The sequence below is a fragment of the Sus scrofa genome, chromosome 8 (assembly GCF_054392235.1).
Source record: "Sus scrofa isolate SSC_HxYL_T2T_F1_AM1 chromosome 8, Sscrofa_HxYL_maternal_Yorkshire_Landrace_v2.0, whole genome shotgun sequence".
NCBI lineage: Eukaryota > Metazoa > Chordata > Mammalia > Artiodactyla > Suidae > Sus > Sus scrofa.
The window spans coordinates 29,299,337-29,320,171 of record NC_139390.1 but is presented as its reverse complement, the minus strand read 5'-3'; the positions used below and the strand labels follow the sequence as shown (position 1 = coordinate 29,320,171).

General features: G+C 46.3%; 1 protein-coding gene across 6 annotated transcripts in view; it reads right to left on the bottom strand.

Moving 5' to 3' along the window:
- The window catches only part of TBC1D1 (TBC1 domain family member 1), a 219,571-nt gene extending 200,592 nt beyond the window's left edge, over positions 1–18,979 (bottom strand). For 4 of the 6 annotated variants that reach the window (XM_084970778.1, XM_084970779.1, XM_084970780.1 and 1 more), the window contains exons 1-2: positions 18,722–18,952; positions 7,563–8,062 (exon numbers count right to left, since the gene is read on the bottom strand). In XM_084970778.1, the coding sequence (XP_084826904.1) occupies positions 7,563–7,979 (417 nt within the window). In that variant the 5' untranslated portion in view covers positions 7,980–8,062; positions 18,722–18,952. 6 annotated transcript variants of the gene reach the window in all.
- Between the last annotated feature and the right edge of the window lie 1,856 nt (positions 18,980–20,835).

The window sequence follows — 20,835 nt, the reverse complement described above, 5'->3', positions numbered from 1 at the left end:
CACAGCAGTGACCATTGCTGTGGCAATGACAACACCAGACCCTTAACCACTGGGCCACCAGGGAACTCCTCCAATTTTTTTAAATTGTTAATTAAATCATAAAACTCAGCCAAAGCAACTTGGGCTTTTAATATAGGAGACTGAGGTATTAATCCTGCTAATCACAGGAAAACAACTTTAGACCATTTTTTTGACTGAGAGGCAATGTTGGGAATCCAGAGAGGCTAGGTGAGGTAACTCTCCACCAGTTACTGAGAAAGGCAGTGTCCTCACAGGACCTCATGCGAGAATGTCCTGGTTCCTCACTGGAGGTTTCTAAAGGAAACCTTTATTCCCCTTAAATCCAGTCTGCAAAGAGTTAAGTACTCTTTTTTTTTTTTTTTTTTTTTTTTGTCTTTTTGCCATTTCTTAGGCCACTCCCGCGGCATATGGAGGTTCCCAGGCTAGGGGTCGAATCGGAGCTGTAGCCGCCAGCCTACGCCAGAGCCACAGCAATGTGGAATCTGAGCCACGTCTGCAACCTACACCACAGCTCACGGCAATGCCGGATCCTTAACCCACTGAGCAAGGGCAGGGATCGAACCCGCAACCTCATGGTTCCTAGCCAGATTCGTTAACCACTGAGCCACGACGGGAACTCCAAGAGTTAAGTACTCTTAAAACAAGCAGCATGGGAGCCCACAGGGGTCAATCTCAGATACAGATCACCTCCAAGAAATGCAGTTTCGTTGCCAAAAATCATAGACAAGGAAACCCGCTCTTTCAAAGGACACTCACATCCTCTCAAACCCATCTTCCTCAGCAACATTCAGGACAGTCCTCTTCCAGAGGTAGATGTCTTCTTTCTAGAAGTCTACTTCCCATACAGTGACTCCAGCTTCTCTACCCCCCAAACCCAAGCTCCTTTTCCACACGTTTCCCCTCCTCCTTATCCCTAAGGTTTTAGTCATGCTTATGAAGTCCCACCGGGAGACAGCACTTCCTCCTTGGGAAAGGGAAGAATAAGGCTATAGCACGATGCTAGCAAATCTAAGATGCTTCTAGGGAGGATGCAGAAGGGGCAGCCGTGAGCCCTGCTGGATTAATGACATCCATCCCCCACACGGGATGCCAGGCCCAGAAGATCAGCTCTGATGAAAGTCGGCAACAGTGTTTGAAAAGCCAGGACAGGTTTCAAGTGTGATAAGTCAGCTGAAGGAGAGTGGGTGGACACTGAGAGCAAAACTACTCCCACATGCCCAATTTCTGACTCACCCTGGCTCCCCCACACTGCCCACTCCCTGGCCTCTCTACCAGCTTGTGTTTCTCCTCCATTTATTACCCGCTCCGCAATCCCTGCCATTCCCCATTCAGAACCCCTTCTTTCCTTTTATCGACATAAAACAGCAACATGCAGTGTCAGAAGCCCCAGCCCAACACGTCTGCTACCTGCACCACAGTGCTGGAAAGTCTCCTTAAGGAAGCAGAGCTTTTTACTTAGCAGATTTGAAAAAGGATTAAAAAGTAAATACTCTTTGGAGTGATCTAAAGGACACTCAAGTGAATGGCAATCTGATCTTCTGAGCTCAGATTTTCCCAGGAGAGTCAAAGCTGGAGAGCTGGAGGAGGAAAGAATCTCGAGACAATTTTCTTAGACTTTATGCTTTTTCTAGGGCTGAATCCAGGAGGTGACGTCTTTGTCATGTGATGGAGGAAAGACTAGTCAGGGCCACCCATGCACCTGTCTGTATACCAGAATAGAAATTTTCATTTCCTGCCATGGACCCTAACTCAGAATCAAACTTCAGCTAGAACCTTATGCCACTGTGTTCACACGTGTTCTGAGGGATGTTATGAGAAAATGTAATTTATGGTCCAATTACCTTGGGAATCTAATGGACAATTCAAGAGTGGACTAGAAATTACAGTGCTTCCGGAGTGTCTGTTGTGGCTCAGTGGGTTAAGAACCCAACTAGTGGAGTTCCTGTCGTGGCTCAGCAGTTCATGAATCTGACTAGCATCCATGAGGACGCAGGTTCGATCCCTGGCCTTGCTCAGTGGGTTAAGGATCCAACATTGCCATGAGCTGTGGTGTAGGTTGTTGCTGTGGCTGTGGTATAGGCTAGCAGCTGTAGCTCTGATTAGACCCCCTAGCCCAGGAACCTCCACATGCTGCGGGTGCAGCTCTAAAAAGCAAAAAAAAGAGAACCCGACTAGTATCCATGAGGATGCAGGTTTGATCCCTGGTCTCACTCAGTGGGTTAAGGACCCAGCATTGCTGCAAGCTGTGGCGTAGGTGACAGATGCAGTTTGGATCTGGTGTTGTGGCTATGGTATAGGCCACTAGTTGCAGCTCCAATTCGACCCCTAGCACAGGAACTTCCATATGCCGCAGGTGTGGCCCTAAAAAGAAAAAAATAAAATAAAATATAAAATAAAATAATTTTTAAAAGATCAAGTGTTGTCTCTGTGGTGGCTCGGGTCATTGAGGCAGCACGGGTTCGATCCCAGTTCAGAACAGGGGTTAAGGATCCAGCGCTGCCACAACTGTGATGTAGACTGCAGCTGCAGCTCAGATTTGATCCCTGGTTTGATCACCTTACATATGCGGCAGGTGCCGCCAAAAACAAAAACAAAAACAAAAGAAAATAGAGTGTTTCCCTAATACAGTAGTTCTCAGATCAGACTGTGGTCTGTATAACTCAGTGAACCAATATTTTCTAAATAATCAATGCATGATGTTACCAGAATCATGCATGCTTTAAAGATTCATTAAAGCACAAGATTAATGGATTTTAATACAACAAAATGCAAAAAGTGCTTTGAATGGTTTCAGATTTCATACTGCAACAAACTTCTGCCATTTGTTGAGTTCGGGTAGGGCATTAAAGAAAAATATCCACAATTTTCTAAAAAGACTACAAAATATTTCTCTTATTATATATCTGTATGAGGCCAAATTTTCTTAATATACTCAACCAAAACAACATATCACAAACAGAATGAGTGAAGAAGCAGCTGAGAATGAATAGTTATCTATTAGCCCAGACATGAAAGAGATTTGCAGGAAAACAAGCAAACAAAAAGTAAAACTATGCTACTCATCACTAAATTTTTTGGAAAAATAATTATTTTTCACAAAAATATTATTTATTCTAACATATAACAAATAAAAACATTATTACTTTATTATTTTTTTGGTTTCACCTGAGGTTTACAAACGTTCCCAGACTGTAGACTGAACTTGAGCCACAGCAGCGACCTGAGCCGCTGCAGTGACAATGCCAGATTCTTAACCCCCTGAGCCACAAGAGAACTCCTGTTTTTGTTTTTTTAATAAATTAATGCCTTTATAGTTTCTCAGGTTTTTTTTTTTTTTTTTTTGGCTGCACCTGTGGCACACGGAAGTTCCCGGGCCAGGGATCGAACCCAGCCACAGCACTGAGCCAAGCCACAGCAGTGACAATGCTGGATCCTTAACCCACTGAGCCACCAGGGAACTCCTACAACTTTTTCAGTTTTAATTTCTACTACAGTAAATATTAATAATATCACTCACATTAATGCTCTTTGGGATCCTCCATAAGTTTAAAGAGTGAAAAGGGGTTTTCAGTTTGAGATGCCCTCTAATGTATTTCTGTCAGGGAGGCCTTTGTCTGTGGAACACCTTGAGTATATTCTATGGAACATACAGTGGGAAACACAATTTCATGCTGTGCTTATAAAACTATTCCTCTCTGGGAGTTCCCATCGTGGCTCAGTGGTTAACGAATCCGACTAGGAACCATGAGGTTGCGGGTTCAATCCCAGGCCTTGCTCAGTGAGCTGTGGTGTAGATCGCAGATGCGCCTCGGATCCCACATTGCTGTGGCTCTGGCGTAGACCGGTGGCTACAGCTCCAGTTCAACGCCTAGCCTGGGAACCTCCATATGCCGCAGGTGCAGCCTTAGAAAATGGCAAAAAGACAAAACAACAACAACAAAAAAAACCTATTCCTCTCTGTTCTTCTCTTCCCTTAGATCTTCTTTTATAAGTTCATTTACACGCTGCTCACAAGGTTTCCTCTCACATAGTAGTTTTGTGCCTATGACCCTGGCAGTAAAGGCATATATGGCATCTGGCAAACGTAGCTGGATACTGATCTCATCTCTTTAGAATTGGCCTTAATTTACAGAATCATTTCACAAAGCAAACGTTACAAACGATGAGAAATGATGACATATGTTCCTGTGCTCCTACAGCAGATAACCCCCTGCTATAAGACACCGAAGCAGAATGTCCTGAGAACATAAAAGATATCATGCCAGCTGGAATCAGGGCCACCACGGTGGTTTACCATTCAGTTTCCAACAACAAGAGAATCCCTGATTGAGATGCCTGTGTTACAAATGACTCTTTTATAAAATGAGCAGGATGGCAGCCATTTATTACTCGGTGTACTGGCAATTAAGTGTTTATAAAAATTGTGTGCAAGCCAAAAATAACTTAAGAACGGATTCGTATTTCTACCGTGGCTTTTTAGAGTGCAGAGTAAGGCCAATTCTCTACTCTCAGCACAACTGGAAACCCCAATTCCAGAATTGAGTTATAAATCTCTTCTTCCCGTCAGGTAGCTGAATGTCTGGCCAGAAGCCTGTTCTCAGATGCCATAAAAGATTGTGGGAAATAGTCAAAAGTGTAAAAAGTACTGAACAACTCCTTCCAGCAAAAGCTCCCCCCAAGGAAAGGCAGTCCTTCTACAGAGCTGGCGAGGAGTACAGCCTGTTCAGTCCTCTACTTTTCATTCTGGAATTTGCCCAAATAAGAGCAACCCTTAGGTTTACTTGTGCTGTTTTTTTAAGTGTCTAGTTTATAAAAATGTTGCTCAAAGATGACCAGAATCTCATCCTAAGAGCTGAAGACGCTCATCTTGGTCTCTTTCAATTTATGACTTGAAGTGAAACTAGTACATAATCTGCCTACAGTAAAACTTTTTTTTAATGAAGTTTGTTTTGGGCCACACCCGCAGCATGTGGAAGTTCCTGGGTCAGGGATCAAACCCAAGGCACAGCAATGACAAGGCCAAATCCTTAACCACTAGGCCACCAGGGAACTCCTATAGAATTTTTTTTTTTTTTAAGAGCCACAAGTGTGGCATATGGAAGTTTCCAGGCTAGAGGTTGAATTGGAGTTACAGCTGCCAGCCTATACCATACCTACAGTGACTCCAGATCCGAGCCACGTCTGTGACCTACAGCACAACTTGTGGCAAGGCCAGATCCTTAATCCACTGAGCGGGACTAGGGATTGATCCTGAGTCCTCATGGATACTGGTCAAGGTTCATTTCCGCTGAGCCACAATGGGAACTTCCCCTAATGAAAAAACTTTACAGCCATAAGTGCTGACTAGTTTCAGGTGCCGTTCTAGTTAATTTCGTCCTCCCAGCCACTGTGAGCAGAGACTATAATGACCCCATTTTACAGATGAGGAAACAGGCTCAGTGTTGCCTGAGGCTACACAGTTTACAGGTGGCAGACAGGACTGGAATCCAAGAAGTCAGTCCCTCTGAACTTCTGAACCCGGATGCTTCCCACCTGAGATGTATGAACAACAGCTGCAGCAGACACTTTTCAAATGCTTTTTTTTCTTTTTTTTGTCTTCTTACTCTTTCTTGGGCCGCTCCCACGGCATATGGAGGTTCCCAGGCTAGGGGTCGAAATGGAGCGTGGCCCCCGGCCTACGCCAGAGCCACAGCAACGCAAGATCTGAGCCGCATCTGCAACCTACACCATAGCTCACGGCAACGCCGGATCTTTAACCCACTGAGCAAGGGCAGGGACTGAACCCGCAACCTCATGGTCCCTAGTCAGATTCGTTAACCACTGCGCCACGACGGGAACTCCTCAAATGCTTTTTAATAAAAATATATCCAGTTCTGTTCATAACATAGTAGATTTAAGCTCCAGACAAGCCATGATTCCAAAAAGGCTTCCTCCCACTGGGGTGTGTTAGGCCCCATTCTCCATCTTCCCACGTGGTATTTCCTGCATGTGCCTCTGCCTTCCTTCTAGCCTCTACTACCTCTTCTCACCTCGTACCTGGAGCAACAGTCTCTGAATGAGTGAGTGAAAGAAACAAGGAATGAACAACGAAAGGGAATCTCCACCAATCTACTCAGTCACCAAGAACATGAATTTCCAAGCGAGGTTCGTGCATCCAGGAGGGGAGGCAAAAAACCCCTGCGGGGTGCAGGGAGAAAGCAGAAGCATTTCTCTTCCAATTTATGGGCATTTACCAGAAGGACTGGCACTGGCGTGCTCAGAGTCTGCCCCAGTGTGTGGGGTTGTCTGCATGTGGCCCCGCAGGCACTCAGGCCTCGCGTGGGGCTTCCTCAGCTCGGGGAGCTAGCGGTGAGCCCCTGACCTCCTTGCTGTCATCTGTACCGAATCACAGTTTGCATGGGCCCAGTTGAGGAAAAGGCTGCCAGGATTATATTTTCAACTGTATTTAAACTAACCCTCACAAAACAACCAAGGAGCTCTGAACGAGACCTGCACAGAACCGCAAAAACAACGCTAACGCACAATACGAGCACAAATAAATGAGAAAATAGTGGAGCGGATGATATCTTTACCATTTCTCATATAATATTTGTCTCAGCCATGTCATAAGGTGTAACGACAACAAACTAATCAGATCAGACATGAAGTTGTCCCCCCAGTATACCCTCAAACCCCCAAAACCTGAAAGTCTTGAAATTTAGATTCACAGGGAACTATATCCAATCATTTGTGATCAAACATGACGGAAAATAATATGAGAAAAAGAATGTGTGTATATATACGTATGACTGTGTCACCTTGATGGACAGCAGAAATTGAAAGAAGCTGTACGGTAAAAAATGGACAGAACATGGTAAACCCACTATAATGGAAAAAATAAAAGTCATTATCAAAAAAAGAAATGGATAGAACACTGTAAATCTATTATAATAAAATTTAAAAAACAGAAAACAAAAAAAAACCCTTAGATTCATGTCCACCATGTTTACCAATGGTCTCTACCTAAGGGAACATTATTCCTTGGGAAACTAGCTAACAAGAGTCTTATGCAGTTTATAGATAACTATATTTTTGCTAACAGATCAACAATGTGGAGCTCGCTAATCTAGAATTTTGCTACTCAAAGCGCAATTGGAAAAGCGCCCACATCACCTGGCAGCTTGTTAGAGATGCAGGGTCTCAGGGTCCATCCCTGACCCACCAGCTTAGAATTTGCATTTTAAGAATCCCCTGGGAAATGTATGTGCACATTTCTGTTTGAGAAGCACTGCTTCAGAACACACACCTTAAATAATCCGAATCCTAATATACGGCTCTGATGTATAAGTTTAGAAAGATGTCTCTGTTGAATTTTTGAACTGGTAAACTTATTTTAACATCTGTTATCAAATGTTCTTTAAAGACTATAAAGAAACTATCCCTATAAGCTGAAAATCCAGTGAGATGATCTATGTATAACTGCAGCATTAGCTCTTTGTTAATTCCAGTATCCTTAAATGCTCTGACCCCATACAACAAAAACCACCCCCACCTCCACTTACTTTTGTTTGATCATCGGCTTTGAACACATAGCAGATACTCTGCTGATTGGCTGCATCGTCTTTAATGAGACAAGCAAAATAACTCGGGTCATGGCTGTTATGAATCAGCTTGTGGACACGCTGAGGCTTACACTCGAAGATGCTGGAACAGATCAGTGGATCCCACTGCTGACTTTTTCCTGGCTCAGGCTCACATCTCAGTCCAGAGGGTGAAACACAAAGGCGGACTTGCTTGGTACCAGGCTCCTTCTTGGAGGACTGCCCGCTGAGCCTTCGCACCTCGGCCACGACCCAAGGCAGCATGGGCATGGTGGTTAGGGAGTGCACACGCAAGGAGCCCACCAGCTGGAGGCTGAAGCCCACCGAGGCCTCATTAGGAAACGGATGCTTCCTCGCTGTGAATGTTATGGGTTCCATGTTGGGAAAAGTCTGGAAACTCACTGCCACTGGTTGCTATTTTAGGCCACGCACTCTATTTCACATGCTTCTGATGTCAAATCCTGCGGGAGAAGAACAGCGGCATTAGAATTGAATGAAATCACAGCACTAGCTACTTGCAGAGAGTTATCATTTCAGATGAAACCTAATAGTCTGAAACCCAAATAGGGGAAGAAATGGATATTAGTTCAAATAAGCTGCTCTGACTAGAAAGAGCTTTCTTAAAATCGTATTACATACAAAACCTGAAAATGCTGCAACCGTCACACTCGCTTCGGGTTACAAAGATCCCACTGGGAGACTCCTGTTAAACACAAACCTCACAGAGCCAACAAAGGCAAGCACCACATAAACAACATAGCGCTGCTTGGCCAGCTTTGAACCCTGATGTATTATTTAAGATACATTTCAAGAATTTTTTTTTTTTTTTTTTGTCTTTTTAGGACTGAACCTGCAGTACATAGTTCCTGGGCTAGGGGTAGAATTGGAGCTGCAGCTTCCAGCCTACACCACAGCAACACCAAATACAAGCCACATAGGTGATCTATGCCACAGCTTGTGAGTGAGGCCAGGGATCGAACCCGCATCCTCATGGATACTAGTCTCGTTCTTAACTTGCTGAGCCACAACAAGAACTCCTCAAGGAATGTTTTTAGGATGGTCAAATTCAGTACTGGTGGCTCCCCCAAACAAGTTACCTTTTAGGCTGCTTCCATGTCTTTCAATAGATATTTTAAAAGAGTGAATGAAATCTCTCCCATCCAAAAAAAAAAAAAGTGTATATATATACATACATATATATATATATATATATACACACACACACACACACACACACACTTTCCCTTGACCTCAGGCATCCCCAGCCCCAATTCCTCCTTGCCTACACACCTTTCAAGGTAAAGTCTACACTTGCTGTCTCCACTTCCTCCTGCCCACCCACAATCTGGATTGTGACTAGAAGCAGAGAGGAACCACCACAACGGCTCCTATTAGGGTCATCCACACCCTCTGGTTGTGAAATCCAAGAGGACTTTTTAGTCCTTAGCTCCCTGTTCCCTCTGATGAATTCCTTGATGTTGACCACTTCACCCTGCTTGCAACTCTCCTGGCTCTCGTTTTATCTTGTTTCCTCTTCTTCACCTCTCACCTTGGTCTCAGTGAGACTACTAGTATTGCAGTTTTTTACAACTTAGGAAACAGAGTCCCAGAGAGAGTGTGAGTTGCTTGCTACAGGCGATTTGCGTTTTCTCCATCTGTCCCCTTGAATGCTGCACGAGAATGCACCTTCCACATTGACTCCAATGACTCCCATGTGTGTCTCCTTCCTGAGTTCGGGATTGGGACAGGCCATTCAATATTTCAATCTGGAAACTCTATCCAGACAGCACCTCAGCCTCAATTTAGTTTTTTAAAACTGACTCCATTTCACCTCCCTACTTTCCAGAATTTCTCCTCCTTCCCATCAGCTACATCTAGCTGAAGAGCATCCCTGTTCATTTCAGTGGCCAAGTCAAAAGCCAAGGAGTCCTTGCTGTAGACTAAATGTGTCCATCCCCCACCCCATTCACATGCTGAAACCCTAATCCTCAAAGTGATAGTATTTGGAGGGGGAGCCTTTGGGAAGGGATCAGGTCAAGAGAGTAGAAGCCATCTGAATAGGCGTAGTGCCCTTTTAAAAGGCCCAGAGAGCTCTCTTCCCCTTCCACTGTGTGAGGACAATGGGAAAGGATAAAGTCTATGAACCAGGAAGCAGGCATCACAAGATACTGAATCTGCCAGCACCTTGATGCTGGACTTCCCATGCAGCCTGAAGGCACTGAGACAGTCATTCAGATGCTTCCTTCATCCTATCCCTAATTTTTTTTTGGGGGGGCCACACTTGCAGCATATGGAGGTTCCCAGGCTAGGGGTTGAATTGGAGCTGTAGCTGCTGGCCCATGCCAGAGCCACAGCAACACAGGATCTGAGCTGCATCTACAACCTACACCACAGCTCACGGCAACTCTGGATCCTCAACCCACTGAGAGAGGCCAGGGATCGAACCCTCAACCTCATGGTTCCTAGTCGGATTCGTTAACCACTGAGCCACGGCAGGAACTCCCTTAGCCCTACTTCTAAACTGACTTTACATCTAAATATATCTTATCAGGAGTTCCCATTCTGGCTCAGTGGGTTAAGAACCCAACCAGTATCCATGAGGATTTCGGTCCAACCCCTGACCTCACTCAGTGGGTTAAGGATCAAGCATTGCTACAAGCTGCATCATAGGTTGCCTCTGTAGCTCAGATCCCATGTGGCTGTGGCTGTGGCATAGGCCAGCAGCTGCAGCTCCAATTCAGCTACTAGCCTGGGAACGTCCATATGCCACAGGTGCAGTCCTAAAAAGAAAAAATAAATACATCTTATCCTTCCTCAACCGGAGAAATGGTGCCCCCAACCTCAGTCCAGCCTTCACATATTTCCTGGAGTAATTCAACCAAAACACCGAATTGATCATGTCACTCTTCTGCTAAGATTCCTTAATAACAACCCCCATAAAATCTAAACTCTTTTACATGGCATATAGGATCGCTTCAGATTCTGGTCCTGTCTATGTCTCCAACTTCATATTCTCCCCTAAAATGCCCTCCTTCGTGCACCACCTGGCTCTGAAGATAGGTAACTAGGTACGGTTCCCCACATGAGACGTCATTTCTCATGCCTCTGGGTCACAGCACATGCTGTTCCTGTCTTTCAAGAACATAATGCCTGTAGCAAACTGTAAAGAGCTGAGAGTTTACCCTACTTGCAAGCTAAAAGTCAGCCTGTCACAAGTTAGCCTCCTGGGAGATGACATGAGACTCCCAGGTCAGAGACAAAGGACAATTTAATACTCAGAGCAATGGCCACAGAGCCAGCATTTGCGCTGGTTCCCTAACCCCAAATTCCCACAGGCCAGGTGACACCTGTATCCACAGTGGGTTACAGCAGAGACACCTGAGTTTGGGGAGCCTGAATATTTCATATTGGGGTTTGAGTATGTCTGCTCTTCACAGGGAGAGACACTATTTCTATCTTCTGTGGGTGTTTGCTACTTAACAACAGCAACAAAAAAATGAAGAGTTAGTCCAGAACAAAGGGAATCAAATATCTCTGCTCATAAAATATGTAGAATCATGAAAGACCTAAGGAGAAACTCCCAATGATGCCACCCTTGTCCTTGAACCTAATTCCAACTCATCTGCAAGTCCTTGTTCAAGCAACTATCACTTCTTTCCTCCAAGGTGGTTTAGGGCATCCATCACCACGTCTGCTGCGCTTGGTACCAAATCATCATGTTTATTTTAAGAGTTTGAATAGGTGCCCCTCCACAAGTCTGTAAGCTTATGAAACTTAAACAAGGTTTAAGGTTTCTAAAACCAATATTCAAATTCCAAAACTTTCTGCACTAGAATTTTTTTTTTTTTCTTTTTAAGGCCACACCCATGGCATATGGAGATTCCCAGGCTAGGGGTCAAATCGGAGCTGTAGCCACCAGCCTACACCACAGCCACAGCAATGCGGGATCTGAGCCGCATCTGTGACCTACACCATGGCTCACAGAAATGCCAGATCCTTAACCCCCAAGCAAGGCCAGGGATTGAACCTGCATCCTCATGGATACTAGTCAAATTCGTTTCCACTGAGCTACGATGGTAACTCCCTAGAACTACTTTTTTATTCTGTTTTTCTAGATGATAAATACACATGTGCTAAGAGTGAATTTTTATAATTTGAACACAGTTAAGAGCTAATTTTTTATTTAAAATGTTCAGAAGTTCAGAAATAAACCCATACTTTGAGTGCTCATGAAGGTATATTCCCTCTTTTCCTTTAAAGTACAGCCTCTGATGATGAAAACAGACCTGACGGTCGTATAATCCCATAAATAATGGCTCTCTCTCTCTCTCCTTTTTTCTTTCTCTCACCTACAGGTGAAAGTGGCATTAAATGTCTAGCCCGACTTCCACTCCTGTAACTGAATCTATTTCAAGTTCTAACTGTTGACAGCTGCTAATCCCAAGACATGTCTAAAGAAGTACTAGAATTATTACAAAGAACAGACTCAAGATCTACCAATTAGTGTAGACGAGGCAGTTACTAATATAGTGGCAACAAGTGCAGCAGAATTACTTTCAATTGTCTTGTAAGGAAATATATATGCAGTACAAAAAAAAACTACAAAATTTAGTCATTTCAACCATTTGGTAAATAATAAGTCATCAAATTCATTCTCCATTTCCCTGACAAACTACTTGAATGCCTCAAGTTTTCACTTTTCAGCCAGCTAGGACACATCTTGGTTTCTCTGTAAAAAGGATTCTGGACTTGAACCCTCTTAATAAACTATCAAATCATAAGTTCTACTTCAGACGGAGTCATAATTATTCATAAGCAATTCAGAGTCATGGTACCTCAGACTAGGCGAGTAACTATTTCCATTACTGTTCAATAAAAAGTTCCGAGGGGCGGAAGACCCAGTCACATAATACTAACAAACCCTAGATTATTTTTTAAGCTATCTCAGTCCACGTCATTTGCCTGCAATCTGTCACCATCCTTTAAGCCCAGGTAGAACCACCTATTCCAGGATACCTCTTGTGCCTCAGACTGCAGTAAGCTATACCCTGATCCGACCGGTGTGCATCTAGTCCTATTCTCAATAGCAGAGCCATCTGTGGCCCAGCCCTATCCCTCACAGAAACCGTCTGAATTCCTCACAGCTCCTACCTTCCACAGCCCATAAACACGGTAGGACCCCAAACACAAAGATATTCTTTTATTAAAACAGTTCCAATAACTTTGTGAGGGAGTCCGGCTATGCTAGCTATCTCTGGAAGCATGCACTTTGCATCACAAAATATGAAAGCTAGAAAGGGCCTTTCAAGCCACTCAGCAATCTCCCTCATATATGAAATGAGGCAAGCGGAGAAGCAAAATGGTTTGTCCAAGTTTGGTGACAGAATTAGGACAATCCAAGCCCCTGACTCCCATCCAAGTGTCGTGAGGAACCTCAGCTTTCTTACCAAAACACTTTCCAGTGTGGTGCTGAGAAAACAAGTTACTTCTCCAAATCTCCAGTTTATTATTATAAAAAAATGAAACGAGATCATCCCCAAGTTTTCTTCTGTCTCTAAAATCTGGTGAATCTCATTTTCATAATGTATAATACCAAATGTCCCCGACCGCGGGTGGGGACAGAAAGCTGCTCTCATCTTCCCTTCAAGAATATACATGTGGGAGAGACGTATGAAGAAAAGGATGGGGTTTATGGATCAGGAAGTGAGAGAGGCGATGGTGGGAGTTAGCTGGCTGCCACTGGGAAGCCCCTCTCGTCCCAGCCCCCCTCCAACTGCCTCCTGGCAAACCGCAGGGAACAGGATGGGGACTTTGCAGTAGCTACCCATGCCCGGCTCCTGCACACTCCTGCAGGTTCAGCTGGCACCTCCTCAGAATACTGGCGGGAGAGGCGGAGGGAGAGAAAGAAGGATGAAGGGAGGGTTGTTGGAAGCTTCTAGCTCCAGGCCAGGTGAGGAACTAGTTAATACTGATTAGCAGTCAGGGACCTGCAAGATAGGCAGAGAACCCCCCCGGGTGGCCACTCGTTTCCCCTTGAGAATTAATGGCTTAATTTTTCTACTCTTTACCCCAGATAGAGCAGGCATGCGGCTGAGCAGGATTGTCCTGCCACCTGAAACTCTAATCTCCTATAGTGAGATTGCTGGCTTGGCTCCACTGTCTGTCCACTTCCTGCAGAGAATCGCAGCCAATCAGAGTAGTGTGCGCTCTCCCAGCATCGTCCACAGGTCCCAAAGATCTTTGGAGCAGTCGGCTAGTTCACCATCACGTGGAGCTCCTGGAGGCAGCAGTTCCAGCCTTTTCATCATCAAGGATGCTCCAGGACCCAGTGTGCCTCTCTAATTTGATACACAGAGAATGATTTCCTCCTTACATACATCAGGGCTAATTCAAGCCTAATCCTTTAGAATGCCACTGTCACTTCTGTTTGTCTTTTTGTCTTTTTAGGGCAACACCTGTGGCATATGGTGGTTCCCAGGCTAGGGGTTGAATCTGAGCTACAGCTGCTGGCCTACACCACAGCCACAACAATGCCAGATCCGAGCTGTGTCTGCAACCTATACCACAGCTCACAGCAACGCCAGATCCTTATCCCACTGAGCAAGGCCAGGGGTTGAACCTGTGTCCTCATGGATACTAGTCAGATTCGTTTCCGCTGAGCCACAACGGGAACTCCCCACTGTCCCTTCTGGATTAGATTGGATTTTCTTCCACCATCCTGCACAGGATAGCAGGGTGGGGGTCTTAGTTGGCCTCCCCCATAGCTGCTTTAAGTTATTCTCTTAAAAGTAGTGGGGTTTTTTTTGGTTTTTCGGGTTTTTTTTTGTTTTGCTTTTTAGAGCCACACTTATAGCATACGGAAGTTCCCAGGCTAGGAGTTGAACTGGAGCTGTAGTTACTGGCCTACACCAAAGCTACAGCAATGCCAGATCTGAGCCGTGTCTGTGACCTACACCACAGCTCATGACAGCACCGCTTCCTTAACCCACTGAGCAAGGCCAGGGATCGAACCTGCATCCTCATGGATACTGGTCAGGTTTGTTACTGCTGAGCCACAGTGGGAACTCCTAAAAGTAGTGATATTAACTGTTAACACAGAATAATACTTACTGTGTGTCTGTTAACAGGTGCAGCTCTCACAACAAGCCTTGCCAGTAAGGACCATTATTATCATATCCAAATAAAGACTATTATAGACTATAATTATCATTATCAACTCTAATTTAAAGATGAGAGATCTGGAGTTCCCTGGTGGCCAATCGGTTAAGGATCCAACATTTTCATTGTTGTGGCTTGGATCACTGCTGTGGAGCAGGTTCGAACCCTAGCCCAGAAACTTTCCCATGCCATAGGCATGGCCAAAAAAAAAAAAAAGTCAGCAAAGAGGACAGTCAGAAATAAAAATGCACATTAAAAAAAATAATAAAGATGAGAGACTGGAAGGAAGTTGGTGACACAGGTGAGATCATCTGCCCAAGGTCATACCAGCAGCAAGTGGCAGAAGCTGGATTTGAACCCACGTCCTATCACTCCAGCGTGTGTTTGCTCTTAATCACTTTGTTAGAGGGAAATCTACTGACTGGCTACTTCTTGCTCATTACATACATGACCTTCAGTGTTCTTACAACTCTGGCAAGAGTGTTTCTTAACCACCCCCATTTTACTTAAGGGTCCTCTAATGAGTAAATGGTGAAGGTAGAATCTGAATCCAGACCTGTCTGGTGCCCAAATTTCTGTTACTTGCAATAGGACAATATCTGCAAATGGCAATTAACACTAAAATATCATTCTAATGGATGAGGTGGATTGTTTTTCTACCTATTTTTTTTTTTTTCTTTTTAGGGCTGCACCCACAGCATATGGAAGTTCCCAGACTAGGGATCCAATTGGAGCTGCTGCTGCCGGCCTACACCACAGTCACTGCAACCCTGAATCCAAGCCACATCTGAGACCTACGACGCGGCTTGCAGGAACAATGGATTCTTAACTCACTGAATGAGGCCAGGGATCAAACCTCCATCCTAATGGAGTCAGGTTTTTAACTCACTGTGCCACAGTGAGACTCCTCTACCTAAATTTTGCATCAGTAATTCAAATCTAATGTCAAAGTTATATGCTAAAAATATAAAAGGAATACATATAATAATAGCAGTAAGTAATATGTATCTAGTGCTTACTATATCTCACGCTCTATTCTAGCTCTATTCTAAGGACTTTAAGTGTATAAACTCATTAAGTCTGACAACAAAGCATAAGTGCTTATCCTCTGTGGAAGTTTAGATTCACTAATATTATACAATGTGTTGTTAAATGGGTACATTGTCTTTCAAGAGAAAACATAGCTGCTGCTTATCTCAAAGGGACCAGGCACACTCAAAATGAACTGCATCTTTGCTGGTGCTAAAACGTATCTCCTGTGCATTCTGCACAGCTTCCCTGAAACCTAAGTGGCAAGAATATTTCATATGGCCCAAATACGACAAATCTTTGTCCAAACATCAGAAACCTGAAAAGGGACACACTGCCCTTAAATCTAAGAACCCATCAGATGGAAGGAAATCTTGGTGTGAAAAATGTCAGAAACCTTGGAAATGGAGAACGTCGTGTTTATTGTGAAGAATCTGATTTAAAAATATTTTTCTTGGAAGGTGGGGTTGGAAAGAAAGAAATGAAGATAAAAGTCAGCAAAGGCACCTGTCATCTGCGACATCCTAGAAGCTGCTAGAAGAGCTAGGCCAGAAAGGGGCTGCCCACCCACACCTGGCCATGCACAGGGGCACATCTGATTGCTGCTGAAGCCCTTCTGGTACAGGCTGCCTCTGAGGAAAGTGGGCCACAGAGATTGTCAACAGCTGGATAATTCCGGAGGCGGTGCGCGCTGAATCATTTCTTCAGAGTTGCCCTTTTCTTCCTCAAACCGTCTGGTACCATGACAAACCCTGTCATATGAGATAAAAGGTCACCGCTGACATGGCTGCATCCAACCAGAAATGTTACTAGAGAGAAAGGAGAAATCTCCAGAGCTCTTGGAGGAAAGATAATGGCAGTCGGAGCAGAGGATTCCTTCTGCAAAATTTTACTTTGATGCTAATGATTTATAACCACGCCGATGAATTTCTCCTCTATTTTACTGGTTTGCAAGTAGCTGGACAAATCCACATAAAGGCATTTATTTTAACTATCTCCTGATGATTTCATTTACAGCGCTGAGCCACATTCAGTCCCTTTTATATCTCCTTGCACTCAGTTGATAGTCTCAGGATACGCCACTGTGTGCACTTCAGAAAATGTCCCTTAAACATTTCACATGGTGCCTTTTAATCCACAGCTGTGCCCACTATCCAGGAGCTCATGTTTTGTCAATAGGTATTTAACAGAGAAATCTGGAGAGCAAGCACTTTTTATGGTCTTATTTCCTTGTAATTTGGTGGGGGGGGGGGGAAAGAGGCAGATTCAAGACTATGATAGCTTTCCACTTCAAACAGCTGTAAAACACCTGTCTACAAAAGCAGCCAATCCTATTTTGTGCAGACTTTTTCATGCCACGTCCTTACTCCTTAAGACAGTCTTCAAGGTTCCCAGGAAGGCGCTGAGCAGAAGGCAAACCTCATCCCCAAGAAAGGTCATCTCAACTCTTGGAAAAGGCATAGAACTCACCTGCCTCGGGCATCCCTAACCAAGACGGTGATGGAACAAGTGTTCAGAAATATGAATGCTATCACTTACATGTGGAATCTAAAAAAAGGACACAATGAACTTCTTTGCGGAGCAGATACTGACTCACAGACTTTGAAAAACTTACGGTTTCCAAATGAGATAGGTTGGGGGGTGGGAGGATGGGCTTGGGGTTTGGGATGGAAATACTATAAAATTTGGTTGTGATGATTGCTGTACACCCATAAATGTAATAAAATTCATTGAGTAATTTTAAAAAAAAGAAACATGGAGAATTGTTCTTCCAGGTGGCTTCCCAGCGTCTTAGAATAGCTCCCAGTTCCTTCTTCATCCCAGCCCCCCCCCTCCCGCCCCGCCCCCCCCAGCAGCTCCCCAAACACGACAAAACCCAGAGGTGGCCATCCTTCGACTCCCTTCCATCCAGCTCAAATCCGAGGAAGAGGATGAATTTCTGCTTTCCCAGAGAAGAAGTTTTTAAATCAGGGCCTCTGCAGTTCAGCTCATGTTCAGATCAAAAAAGTTTAGAAGTCTGGTCTTGGAGAGAGAGCTGAGTTTCCTGGGTGTGACTCATTTAAACCAGGTCCTAGTAAAATGCTCTTTCAAAGTCTGATAACATCGATAAATGAAATCATCCAATGCTCTAAGAGGAGGAATGAGAGATCTGCGAAGTGAATACCCATTCATTAAAGTAGGGCACTCTGAAAATTAAACTGTTTGGTGGGAGGAATGATCATCACTTTCAATTTCCTTTTTAAGTAACTTCCACAGAATAATCTATCGTAAATGAAATCACCGCACGTAAAGCCGCCTCTAGGTGGATTTCAAAGAAAATGACATCTCTTTTAAAAACACACACACCCCCACACCTAACAACAACGACGAGCGGCGAAGTTTGAGGGGGTCTCATAATCACAGGCTGATCAGGAAGCTGCTAGAAACAATTAAGCAGGGTTTCAAAATGACTGGTACAGGATGTGCCCATAGAAAGAAATGTGTGCACGGGTGGAGCTGCCAAAGTTGCTACTGCTAAGTACCCTGAACTTTCAAAGGGCGGCCTGGGGTCACTCTGACAGCCCTCCCCTTCGTCTGGTGGCCTTACAAACACTCTAGCCCTACGGATATTTGACGCAGGGGGATGGGGGAGATGCGAGGACAGCGAGCAGGAGTGGAGGGCGGGGCAGGAGGAGGGTGCAGCTCGGAGCCCCTAGGTCCTTCGGAACTTGTAGGTTTCGCTTTCGTCCAAGTAGGGGACAACGAGGTGGTAATGAACTTCCTTCCCCGAGAGCCCCCCGCGCGGCAACGACAGCAGAAACGCCCCCGGTCTGTCGGCTTCCCGCTTTCCCGCGGGCCCCAGAGCGCAGGGGCCTGCTGGGGGTGAGGGGTGGCGGGGATGCCCGGGGAAGAGGCGACGGGGTGGCGTGGGCGAGGCCCCAGAAAACGCTTACCTGGGAGGTGGCGCGCTTAGAGCCCGGGGCTGGGCCGGGGCGCGCAGGTGTTCGGGGTCCGCCCGGGGACGGCCTGAGCGGGCGGGGCGCGCATCGTGCTCGGCGGGCGGCGCTCTTCCCGCCGCGGGGGGCAGGGAGGGCTCCCGCTTCTTTTCCTGTCCTCTGAGGACACTGCTGGTCCCGCGGCGGCTGCAGCAACAGGCACAGAGGCGCGGGGACGCCGGCGGCAGCGGCGGCGGCGGAGGAGGAGGTGTCTGCGCGCGGCTCGCGTTTCCTCCTCCCGGCTGGGCGAGCGCGGGGAGGCGGGGGAGGCGAGGGGAGGGCAGAGCCCGGGATCTCCCAACTCGGTCCCCGGGGACCTAAGAAGGGGACGCGATGCCCCCTCCCTCCCCACTGCGTCTTGTGACTCTGCCTGAGCAGCATGGCCGGGACAGGCGAGTCTCACGCGGGCAACAGCTGCTGCAGTGCGGGTCCTCCGCGCCCTCCCTCCCCTCCCCATCTCTCCGCTCCCCAGCCGTCCATCCTCGACCTGCCCCGACCCCAGGCCTCCAGCCCTGGCCGAGGGGAGGGTATCCGGGGTACCGCCTTACCCAGCCCCAGCGCAGGGCCTTGGCCTGCCCAACGCCTGGGTCTCCAAGGACGCGGGGCCCCGCGCGTGATTAAGGCCCTCGCGGCGGGATGTACGGTCGCACACCCTGTCCTCGGCGGCCTATTTATAGCAGGTGGCGGTGCCCGCCGCTCTCTCGGCCTGTGGGGCTCTCAGCAGGTGGCACTGCCAGCCCGCTCTTCGCTCCCCCGCCGTAGCCTGGATTCATCTTACGCTCGCCTCTCTTTCTGAAACCGACCGAGTGAAAACTGCACAGAACACAGCAAAGAGACCAAGCCACCTGGCTCTCCCCCGTCACCCCTTCTTCCTGTCCTAGGGTTGATAATGGCAGGGAGTGAATTGGGGGCACGGGCATCCTATGGGGCGCTGGCAGGCAAGGCTGGAAAATCAGGGACTCAGGGAAACGGCGAAGGCTTGTGTCCTCCCCTGTTAAACACCAGTAAACCTCATTTCCAAACAACTGCGGGAGTGACGCAGGGGCTAGATTGGCCGCTTTTCTCTCCCTGCGATCTCTCTCTCCTTCCCTCCCTGCGATCTCTCTCTCCCTCCCTCCCTCGCTCTTCTCTCTCCCCTCCCTAGACACACACACACTCACGCAAACACACACACACCCTCGGTATGCCTGCCCTTGAGTCAAGTTTGGGGAAGTTTCCGGCGGCCTTACGGAGTGTAAGGAGAGACTCCAGAGAGATGGCAGGCGTCTGAGAAAGGCATGCTCCTAGGATTAGAAGGCAATGTGTGGGAACCCCCCCCATACCCCAAATCCATGGCCGGGTAAAGTCTGAGCAGTTTCACTCGCGGGGGTAGAGAGAGGGGCCTGAGGAAAGTGAGGGCCTTAGCACCAACTCCAGAGAAGGGTGAGTAGAGAGGGGCGCACAGGAAGAAGGAGGAGGTGGACAGGTCCCTTATCCTGTTTCTCTGAATGCTCTTATCCAGGGGAGTTATATTTAAGCGGAACGCACATGTTTTATGATTTAAACCTCATATACCATTAGCAGCTATTACACGTTGAGGGGCTAGTCTAATGCGGGCATTGTGGCAGGTATTTTGCACATATTGTCTCTAATCCTCACAAAAACTCTGCAGGGCAGAAATGACTGAATCCACTTGACTAGTGAGGAAACTAAGAGGTTATGCCTCTTGGAGGCCATGGAGCCAGTAGGTTCTGGGACCTAGATCCAAAGCCCCTTTTAACACACTTTTTCTCTGGCCAGAGTGTGGCTTGTTTTTTGTTAGAGCACAGATGTTTGAGTACTTAGCCTCAATCTTCTTAAAAAAAGAGGTGAGGAGCGTATACAGACAAATACGCTAATGCTTAACATGTTTATTGGGTTATGGAAAGCGTTCTTCACTGGGTTATAAGACCAGGTCAGCCAGTGAAACCATGTTGTTACCTCTTGGATCACACCGTAATTATTTCACATCTCCGTCCCCAGCTCACTCGCATGGTTCTCTTTCCATCTCTGCAGCAGCACGCTGAACACACTTGCCTTTGCAGCACTGGGAG